Here is a 10,720-nt window from a genome sequence, read left to right as displayed (position 1 = left end):
AGTACTGTTCAACATAGTTCCGCCCCTGCTTCATGGTTGATATCTAGATAGTATTTCGAAGAAGAGCATTTTGCTTTAGATGAATTCATAAGAAAGTTTGCATGAAATGAATTCAGGACTACAAGCTTCATTCACTCTTAAGATTAACTACAAAACTAGAAGATTAGTACAAAAATCGATCGAATCACATGAAGAAGATCAATATGCTCTAATTTCAGCTAAACTAATGCATCTAATAATGTACTACTTCATACATTTACAAATGAAGATTTTACTTGGCATAAAACTAACCAATTTCAAGTTCATTTATAACAAATCATCATCTCATTGATCTTCTGTTTTATCAGTCTGACCTTCCCCTGAAGAATCTACTGAAGAATCCCCAAATTCTTCTTTGTACATTTCTTCAATCATTGGCTTCCACAATCTTACTCTTGCATTAATAAACCAATTCGAAACCTACATAACACAACATAAACCCATCAGCATAAACTCATAAAAGTATTAGTTACATACTTGAATTTGACAAATCGAAAATCGATTTCTTTTACTTGATTCTTTGTAAGGCCAGTTTGTGATGCCAATGTTAGCTTCTCTGAGTCATTTGGGTATCTGCAAAAACAAACAGTTTCCTAAGTAACATCATCATACATGATTCAATTTGAGGAGTTTTCCCGAAATCTAACAATACATGTTACATATCACATGAAAGACAAAGTAGTCTTGTAATGGACTTACGGATGAAGGAAATGCTCAAACAGCCAAGCACGTAAAATTGCCACCGAGGTCTCAGGGAGACCTCGAATAGGCCGCCATGCTTGTCGATGAGTTCCTTGTATAAGCCCAATCTGTTGGAGAGACATCCTGCTATTGCTATTTCGACCATCTCGATCTAACAAACTCAAATGAGACAACCCACTTCCAATCTTAGGTAAATCAGGTGAAATTTTTTTCCTAATAACCTTAATTTGGGTTACTATGGCATCTCTTAGGCTACAAAAATGCCTAGACATTGCCTGAAAGGCTAATGCAGTGTAACATTTCGCAGCGCCGTCTCCTGCAATCATCTCAAATGATGAAATCAAATCTTCCATCCTTTGAAAATACTCATCATATCTCCCTTCAACCTAGAACATTACAAAATCAATCATAATTCAGCATATTATAATGTCTGTAACACATATATTTGGCAAAATTCAGTAAAATACAGCATTATAACATACTGTATTATACTTCAGAAACTGTCAGAACTACCAACCTGTTCTAGTAAAGTAATAAGCTTGGAAAAATTGATTTGGAGGTCATGTTTATCAGTTGATAAAAACCCATTACTCATCAATTCAGCTCTCAATTCAGAACAGAGTCCTCTGCTACACATAAACAACCTCTTTACATCATTCAATTCGATGTCTTTGCTCCCGAGATCGATTACCTCTTCGAGCATTGATTGTGCAGGCTTCAGATACATCGAATTACTGACAGAATATGCAGTAAAAGAGGAATTTCCCATGAAAGAATAGTCCCCTGGGTTACAATTTTCTTGATCACCAGAAGAACTAACTAAATTACTGTAAGCCTGTTGCATAAGCTCTGAAGTAAAGGTTCTTTGCCTGTATTGAGGACTATGAAGCACTTGAGAACCGAGCGAAAGAGAAAGCCTATTCGGGCCCTGGTTGGCCTCATTTGAAGCTCCAAGAAGGTCCATGAGATGCCTAGTATGACCCATATCAGAATGATCATCAGGGTGTACTACTACTGATGAATGATCATGAACAATGTTAATTGACCTTGACATTCTTTCTTCGAGAGATTGAATCGTTGGAAAATGGGTATTACCAAGAGATTGATGATCTGAAAATGGGTTACTTGAATTGACCCTTATAATATCAGAATTATAAGCATCATCAAAATGTGGGTTCTGATCATATTTATCAAAAAGGGGTTGAGAAGAAATTGGGTTTGAGAGTAAAAAGTGGTGTAAACTACTTGATGAAGTAGGGTTTGTTTGTGTTTCTTGTGAAACCATATTTTTAAATCCCCACAAAAAAAAAAAAAAAAAAAAAAAAAAGTGAGTTTTTTTAGCAATTTTTTTTAAAGTGATATAAAGTTTTCATACAAGAGAATTGCTAAAAACATCAAAATGTCAGCTTCATGAAAGATTCTACAAGGAAAGAACCAAATCTGAAGAGCAAAAATTGGAAGGAAGAAGAGAAGCTGATCATAAGTGGGAATCTAACTTTGCCCACTTTTGTTTTGTGGGGTCTCAAATAAAAATTCTCCTTTTTTTGGGATTTTTGAGAATTTTGGGAATAAATTAAACTGTAATAAATAAGGGTTTAAGAAAAAGCTAATTTTGATTTTCATCCAAAAAATTAAAAACTAGAATGAAAATGACATGAAAATAGTTGGATGAATGATAATAAGTTGTAACAAAAGATGATCTAATGGGTAAGACCCTAAAGATATCATCAGAGAAGAAACTGTACTAAAACCTGCAATAGTAAGCAGCAGACAGTTGGAATAGTGAACAGTCAAGTAAGAAACATCAACAATAATACAGTATGCAACAAATAATTATAAAAAGAAAAGTACAAGTACAAAAATCTAAACCCCCATTAATAAATACTCATATAAAAAGTGCAACAACTAATCAATTTTTACAATAAATACTTCAATAGCTATCAGAAAACAGATGAATTTCTGAAACAAAGGGCATTAATAAGTTTCAATGAATGTTGTTCACAAAACAAGGAATTTCCTGTCAGTTTTAACTAAAACCCTGAATTTTTTATATAACACCTTTAAAATGGTAAAACAAAATCTAGAATTTAATCAAACTTCATTAGTATTAGTATGATTTTTATGCAAGAACATACCTTTAGGGTTCTTAACAGCAAAAGACACAATCTTTTTCTCTCTCCTTGGATAAACACTCTTACAAACCATAACAAAGAAAGAAGCTTTTTATACAAGGGATTAAATTTTTAATTTTTATATATAATAAAAAGTTTTTTAAAAAATTATTAAAAAAAAAAGCTAAGAAAATAGACCTGTACAAGTTCTCTAAAAAAGCAAAGCTAAAAAAACTAGACCAAGTGGAAAAATAAAGAAAATTGACAATGACATATAAAAGAAAAGTCCCTAATTTTAATTTTAATATAATTAATCTTTTTTTTTTTTTTACTGACTACAAAAAAACAAGGGATCCTGCTTCTGCTGCTGTATATTCACAGCCCCTGCAATTTCATTTCTTTGGGAGACTCAAAAGCAAAAACTCTGTTTTCTCTCTCTATTTTTTTTTCTGTGTTTCTCTCTCTAGCCCAAATTAATAGTGCATGAAAAAGATTGTTTTTTTTTTTCTTCAGTTTTTTGGAGTTTTTCATTTCAATTACATTGAATTTTAGTAGTAGTACCATCTTTAAACTATGAAACAGGGAAAGAGAGAAAAAAAGTAGGCTATCTTTTAACACACTCAAAATTAATAGCCTTTTAGATTGTCTGCTTATGTGAGTCTGTACCCTCCTCTTAGAATATCCTACTTTAATTTTTGGTTTAGCTTGGATAACACATGCAATTGATGCATTCATGAAGATGGTAATAAATCAGAGTTTTGGTAATTATGTGTATTTTGTAAAAAGTATATTGTGTCATTAAAGATTGTATACTTCGGTAAATAACTTCACTGAATTACGAGTGTGAAATAAAAATACATTTAAAGTATACATAAAATCTTGATCATTATTTTCATGTAACATAGTGATGAAATACTACGTAACCTTTACCAAAAAAAGAAAAAAAAAAACTCTACCCATCATTAAGTGTTATGCTATAAAGTTTAATGTCTCAACTTTATATGTGCTTACATAATCCAAACGACTATAAATAGCAACATCTTTTTTTTTCTTCGCCTTTCGGCATTGCAAGAGTCTTTAATTCATACTAATTATATGCAATTACAAAACATACTAAAGTACAGTAGGCTCTTGAAATCCAAAGATAAACACCCCAAAAGAACAATTATTATTTTGCTAATCATACCAGAAAAAAAAAAAAAAAAAAAAAAAAACAAATCATAAAAACACAATAATAATAGAGTAAGAATCTTAAGGTGAAGAAAGAGAGAGATTGGTTGGTTACAATAGGGAAGATGGCATAGATTCTAGATTTGTTTCTAGGTAAGATGGTAGGGGAGTCTGGTACTCTGCTAGGAACTTGTTTTTGTAATCATTACCATTTTTGTTCATATTCCTCTAATCCAGTTGTCACTCTCTTAATACACACAAATTCTTTTTTATTTTTTTTTTGGTTTTCATGAAATAAAGGGTCCCACAATTCCCTGATTAAAGAAGTGTAGCTTCTTTCTTGCTGCATAAAATTTTAAACAATGTTTCATCATAAAAAAAAATCCAAAATTTATTTATTCTTACATATCTGAATTTCTGAATCAAAAACATTCTTACTCAAATCTGATGATAATTTTGCATTGTATTGGTAAAAGTAAAATCTGGGTTAAAAAAATATGTTTGTTTGACAGATTTTTTACCCCTATGAAACTTTCTGAAAATTTGGGCTGCTGCTGTAAAATTCTGGTGCAACTGAATCCCTAAGCAGATACTGCTTTAACTGCATTACTGCTATAATTTATGTTACAGATACTGCAGTATCTAAAAATTTTAAAATTTATTTTCTTAATCAATGTATTTAATCAATTAATTATACAAGAATAAAAAAATTCAGAGTAACTATATTTATATACTCTAATTTTTTTTATATTTTTTTTTTTATACTTTTAATGTTCTGTTTGTTTGGACCAAAATGTCACACAAAAATTACATGAATAATCCCTATCTTGTACAAATATATGCTATTTTCTCCAACCCAGTATCTATATTACATATTACATCTGGGAAATCTACAACAATATATTCAAATGAAATTTACACAACTCCTTGCTGTTTTCCCCACTCTGCAGGCCTGCTTGAATTTCACAATTGCGCAGTCGGCATTGTAAGAACAGCAGGAGAGGAAGAATAAAATGCAGTATTGCTATTGCTAAGGTTTAGTATATGGTCTAACCCCAGTTTATTCATATAGAGATTGTAGAGAAGTATGCATAGAAAGGTTTTTTTTTTTTTGGACTTTTTTTTTTCTTTATTTAGGCTACAAAATCATTTAGGATGTGTGATGGGTTACCAAACCTGTGTTGCTGGTTTACTTGCTCAAGGTATGGATTATAGTCCGAGGTGGAGACTCCCATAGTAGCATCTGTATTTGTGTTACCCCGGAATGTGACATCGCCTTCACGATGTCGCAAGCCTAAGGCTAGGGATACTTGGTTGTCTACACTAAAGCTGCCTAACTCGGACATTTGGTAAGCAGCAGGATTGGCCATGAGATGTGGATGCCCATGCCCTCCACCATTAGGGTCCGGAGAGGAAAGAGTCCCATTATTACTGTAAAACCCGTGATTGTCATTATTAGCACCAATACCTTGGTTGACATTGATCTTCGAATCATGAGCATCGTGGACTATTGATGTTGAGCTTTCTTGCATTTCCTCTCTTCTATCTTCAGATCCCCAAGACTTCTCCCTTGCTAATTTCGGCGTGTTTTCTGGTGAAGATCTTGAATTCAATAATTCTGCTTCTCCGAATTCTTCTTTGTACATTTCCTCAACCATTGGCTTCCAAAGACGTACACGTGCATTGATAAACCAATTTGCAACCTACAAGATCAACAGCAACAAAATGTCAGTTTAAGTTGTGCAGTAATAAGATTTTTCATCACAGTTTGCATTTAGACTCCTACATTATTATGAAACCTACTTTACTTAGAAAAAACAACTAATAAGCCCTGTTAAAAAAGGTAAAGATAGAAACGCAACAAGTATTTTTTTTTCTCCATTCCAATTCAAGTTTATCACATTCGAATCAAGGAGCTTTTCAAAAATAAAAAACCAGTTAACCAACTTTCAGCTTTCAGCGGGTATAAGACAACTATAAAGTATTTTATATGGACTCTTCATATCACCTTAAGTACCCATGTGGATACTTGACGCTCCAAGCCTCCACCATGGGTATGAATAGGCGAAGATTTCAATTTTCGCCAAAAATATACTTCGTACATACTTCAGACTAAAGATACATCTGAGAGTGAATAGGCATCTTTAGGTAGTTTGGGGATGGGGATGGGGGAGGGGGTGATGGGATGGGGAAGAGAAAGAGGCGGGAATGGATCTTCGAATCCAATTTCTCTGCAGTACAACCTTCTAAAGAGAGATTTTCAAAACAATAAAAACAATAACTCTATTAGCTTTCATTGGAATTACCTGACTTCTAGTCAATCCTGTCTGTCTAGCCAGCATAATCTTCTCCGAATCCTTTGGATATCTGTTAAACATAGATTTAAAACATGAGCTTGAATTCACCTTTCATTAACAGAACTCGTAAAAGTGTAAAGAGGCAGTGAACATACGGATGGAGGAAGTGCTCAAAAAGCCAAGCACGAAGAATTGTCACAGCACTTTCAGGAAGTCCCCTCTGAGGCCTCCATGCATGGCGCATCATACCAAATTGCTGAAGGGCTCTCTGTTGCCTGAGTTGTTGATCCACATAGCGAAGACGAGGAATTACTCCAAGACCATTGTCTTGCTCTCCAAGGCTTTTTCGGGTTGCTTGAATTTGGTTAGTTATGGCATCACGCAGGCATCGGAAATGGCGAGAAATTGTTTTAAGGGCCAGTGCTGTGTAAGGCTTGGCTGCCCCAACCCCGGCTACCACATCAAAAGATGACACCAGGAGTTGCATCTGTTGACAATATTGTTTGTATCTTCTGTCTACCTGCAATCAGAGGCACAAATGATACATATTATAACTCGATTCAGCTCATTCACCATTCAATTACCTGTAAAGATACATAAAAAAGATTTTCAAAGTGGATTACATAACATTGCACCATCCTTCCAAGTGCTCCTATCAGTCATTGACAAGCAGAACAATCGCGAACAGCTTACTACACCATGTCAGCTTCAAAAGTAATGCAAATGTAAATGCAAGCAAACCAATCTGAATTCCCAACCCGGATACCCAACAGTTCTAAACGCAAAGCTGAGCTTTATTGACATCCATCAAAGGGACACTTTCACTAAGAATGACATTCAGAAGTTGGAAATTTATTCACAGTGCTTTCAAAGCATGTGACAATCTATTTAACTTCATTATCATCTCATACCACATAACCATTGATCAAATGAAAACCAACTATTTCCTCAAAATACAAGATTTTGGCTACTTCTTGCCCGCTATCAAACTCCAAGCAAAGCACACCACAAAGTAGATCGCCCACCACAGTGCATACACACTACATCTATAAAAAAAAGACTATACTTGTGTAAGAGCTTATCAACTCCTCTGTTTCATTCCCTATCCAGCCGTAAGCCACATATATCTCATTTCCCAAAATGGCTTTCATCTCGATACCGACACTTCCAAACAGCTGTTTCCATGGTTCTACCTAATAGCTTTGCTACAGCAGAGCTAAGAGAATCGAAATTTATCCTCATGATTACTTTCAAGTTTCAACAACCAAACAACACATCAATCAGCATCAGCTATATGGAAGAACCTCAAGCAACAGATTATAATTTAAGACAGCCTCTAATCTTTCAATCAGCTAGAATCCCCAACAAATTCGATACCTCCTCCTCACCTGATCACAAACACTTTCGTCTACAGTTCTGTCAATGTCTCCAAAACATCATAATTTTCTCAAAGATTGTTCAAGATATACCAATTATGATCAGGAACAAGATGTGGTAGTCCATAACATGCAATTAAGAAATCAGGACAATGCATTGACATATTACCAACCAAGAACACACAGGAATAGACAATTCAGAATCTATTGACAGTAAAATTAAACAATGCAATGATATCATACCTCATCCAACATGGAATGAAGCTTATCCAACTTGTTCTGCAATTCTTGTCTCTCAGCAGGAGATAGCTCCACCGTGGATCCAGACTCATTAGCTTCTGAGGCGGCTTGTGATCCGCCTTTAGACTCCTTGGAACTTTCATCTACCTTGCTTGTGTTTTGTTCTTTCCCAGAATCAGATCGCTTAAGAGCTTCCCGGACATTAACTACTTCATCCAGCAACTGTTGTGCAGCCTTAAGGTACTTAGACTTCACAAGTGTGTTAGCCATTCCAGCCTGCTCATACTGATATTGATTACAATTCATTGCTTTCGCGTTCATAGAATATTGAGGATTGTTCAGAGCCCCAAACCTAATATTATTATGTCCATCTCCTTGCAATTCATAAGGAAAAAAGTCAGAATTTCTCATATCCTTGTTTGGGGAAGCCTCATCAACCTTACAGGCCATTGGCCTAACATTATTCTCAGCCGAAAAGGGAAGGTGAGGGCTTAGGACAGACGAGAGTCCTGGATTGGAATACTGATACTGCTGAAACTGAGATGTTGAAACCGCGGTTGACATCTGTGTGCTAAGGCTAAGCGATAGTCCTTGCAAATTCTGCTCACCATCCACCATATTTATCTGACTCCTAGATGTCAATTGAAGTTCCCCTGGCATAGAATTACCGACGTTTTCACCTCCTCCTGAGTTAAGTGTCCCGCTCATGGGCTGCATACACATCGAATCCCCGGTAGGTGGGATAAACATCATCTCATTTCTCCCATTCATGGCAGGCATCTCAACACCATTTTGTGGATTCATTGAAGAACCAGGCGAAATCTCAGAGAACGAACCGGGTGAAGAAGATGTAAGATACATCATCATGTTCCCATGGAGAAGAGGTGACTCAGAGTATGATGCAAACTTTTGGTCCCGGACATACGGCGCTGACAAGACATCAAGCTGAGCACTAGAACTGGGGTAATAAGTGGCCATTTTTGGGTAGGATTCCTATCACTTTTACTCAAAAAGTTGCAATACACAAGCACAATTCCAACAGTAGAACATCAGCAGAAATTCTCATATGTCATATGATCAAATTTCATGGACCAGTAACAACCACCTATGATAAGATCAAAATCACTAAATAAATAAGTCCAATCTGACAAAGCAATTCACCTTTTATGTTTTTACTCATCATCATCATCAAAATCTTTGTAACCCAATAATTATTAATCAGCAAAAAGGAATAATATCATACATATTCTAGAATCATCTAAGATATGATCAACATAATTACAATAATAATTTCAAGGAATTATATCACATAAAGAATCAAAATTTAAACTTAAACAGAAATTAATAAAAATTTACAGAAACCCTATTCTGAAAATGTAAAAATAGACTAATAACTGAAATATAACACTCTAAATTACAATTAGCTGAAATTAGTGTTCTTGATAGTTCTTCATCACTAAGCTAAAACTAGTCAAACCCAGAATAGAAATTCAGCAACATGAACTATTATCAATCAAAGTGCATCATCAAAACCATGGTTAAATAAAATAAAAAAAAGCATTAAATTTATAAGTGAAAAAAATTTATAATTACACTCAAAAGCTAGGAAATTATAATTGAGGTATACCTTAAAGAACCCCAAAGAGTTTGTGCCTTAATAAGGGAACAAAGAAGCTTAAAATTGCAAAAAAGCATAAAAACCTTATACACTAAAGACAAACTGATCCCAAGAGATTTTGCAAACAATAAACCAACCCACCCTTGAAACCCTTTTCAATCAAAAAAACAATGACACACCCAATTAGAATAATATACTTACTACAACCAACAAACTATATATTATAAAATTAATAAAAATATTTAATACAAATAATAATTAAATAAAAAAAAAGATTGAATTTTTCCTACCCAAATAAAATAATGAGTGGCTAAGATAGAGAGAGAAAAAAGAAAGTAGAGAGAGAAGGGAGTTAAGTACAACCTTCTATTTCTTGAATAATAAACAAAATGAATTGGTAAAAATTTAATCTTTAATTAATAATCTCTCACAATCAATCCTATTCTCACCATTGGCACGTGTGAGAGTAAGAAATTTAGCACCAAAAAGATGTAAACTTTGAAGGGATTGAGAGTTGTTGTTGTTGCTGTTGTTGCTAATAGTTGTTGGTAACCTCCTCTGTTTTTTTTCTCTCTCTACTTTCTCTCTCTAAAAATCTACAATATTTGGGGTTTAAGGAAGAGCTAACTACCAGTTGGTAGACCTAAACACTGTCTTAAACCTCATTCAAAAGCATACCCACTTTCTCTCTCTATACTTTCTCTCTCTAGTTGCAGAGGATTTTTTTTTTTTTTTTGAGGATTAAATTGAAGAAGAAGCTCTGTTTTCTGTGGTCATGGTCATTTTTGTCCCTTGAAAAAAAATCAATAAAGTTTTAATCTTTTTTAGAAAATAAAAATAACCCATTTCAAAAAAAACAAAAATACAAATAACCAATTTCATAAAATATAAAAATAATTAAAAGAAATTAAAAAAAAAACCCAGAAATTATTTTCTAGATTTTATTTTAAAAAAAATAAATAAATACAAATGGACAATTGTGATAAGGGGGAATAAAATAATTGGAAGGGTTAGCTTTAGAGATAGCTGCATACTAATCGTAGGAGTAGGTGACAGTGACAACATCACACGTTTTAACGTATACAAAGCGATTCCTAAGTATATACGCCTCCAAAAATTAATTTTATAAAATATGAATACATATTTTATTAAATAAATACAAGTATA

The 10,720-nt window shown here is 33.9% G+C and overlaps 2 protein-coding genes across 6 annotated transcripts; both read right to left on the bottom strand.

Annotated features, from left to right (window-relative positions):
* Positions 1–143: 143 nt before the first annotated feature.
* On the bottom strand, positions 144–3,282 carry LOC145639390 (BEL1-like homeodomain protein 11). 2 transcript variants are annotated; one of them, XM_081690624.1, is made up of 5 exons: positions 2,877–3,282; positions 1,259–2,492; positions 739–1,127; positions 552–612; positions 144–459 (listed from the first exon to the last, which is right to left on the bottom strand). In XM_081690624.1, the coding sequence occupies exons 2-5, from the start codon at positions 2,024–2,026 to the stop codon at positions 325–327; spliced, it is 1,353 nt and encodes a 450-aa protein (XP_081546750.1). In that variant the 5' UTR covers positions 2,027–2,492; positions 2,877–3,282; the 3' UTR covers positions 144–324. The 2 variants fall into 2 exon arrangements, with proteins under 2 accessions (XP_081546750.1, XP_081546751.1); XM_081690625.1 differs by having other exon boundaries at positions 1,259–1,712; positions 2,877–3,243.
* Positions 3,283–4,818: 1,536 nt separating this feature from the next.
* Positions 4,819–10,413, bottom strand: LOC145639389 (BEL1-like homeodomain protein 7). Of its 4 annotated transcripts, none has more exons than XM_081690622.1 (5): positions 9,844–10,413; positions 7,939–9,040; positions 6,475–6,839; positions 6,329–6,389; positions 4,819–5,725 (listed from the first exon to the last, which is right to left on the bottom strand). In XM_081690622.1, the coding sequence occupies exons 2-5, from the start codon at positions 8,911–8,913 to the stop codon at positions 5,156–5,158; spliced, it is 1,971 nt and encodes a 656-aa protein (XP_081546748.1). In that variant the 5' UTR covers positions 8,914–9,040; positions 9,844–10,413; the 3' UTR covers positions 4,819–5,155. The 4 variants fall into 4 exon arrangements, with proteins under 4 accessions (XP_081546748.1, XP_081546747.1, XP_081546746.1 ...); XM_081690621.1 differs by having other exon boundaries at positions 9,917–10,413; XM_081690620.1 differs by having other exon boundaries at positions 10,003–10,413.
* Positions 10,414–10,720: the final 307 nt, after the last annotated feature.

This window comes from Chenopodium album, chromosome 7 (assembly GCF_948465745.1).
Source record: "Chenopodium album chromosome 7, dcCheAlbu1.1, whole genome shotgun sequence".
Lineage (NCBI taxonomy): Eukaryota > Viridiplantae > Streptophyta > Magnoliopsida > Caryophyllales > Amaranthaceae > Chenopodium > Chenopodium album.
This window is presented reverse-complemented; position numbering and strand designations above follow the sequence as displayed.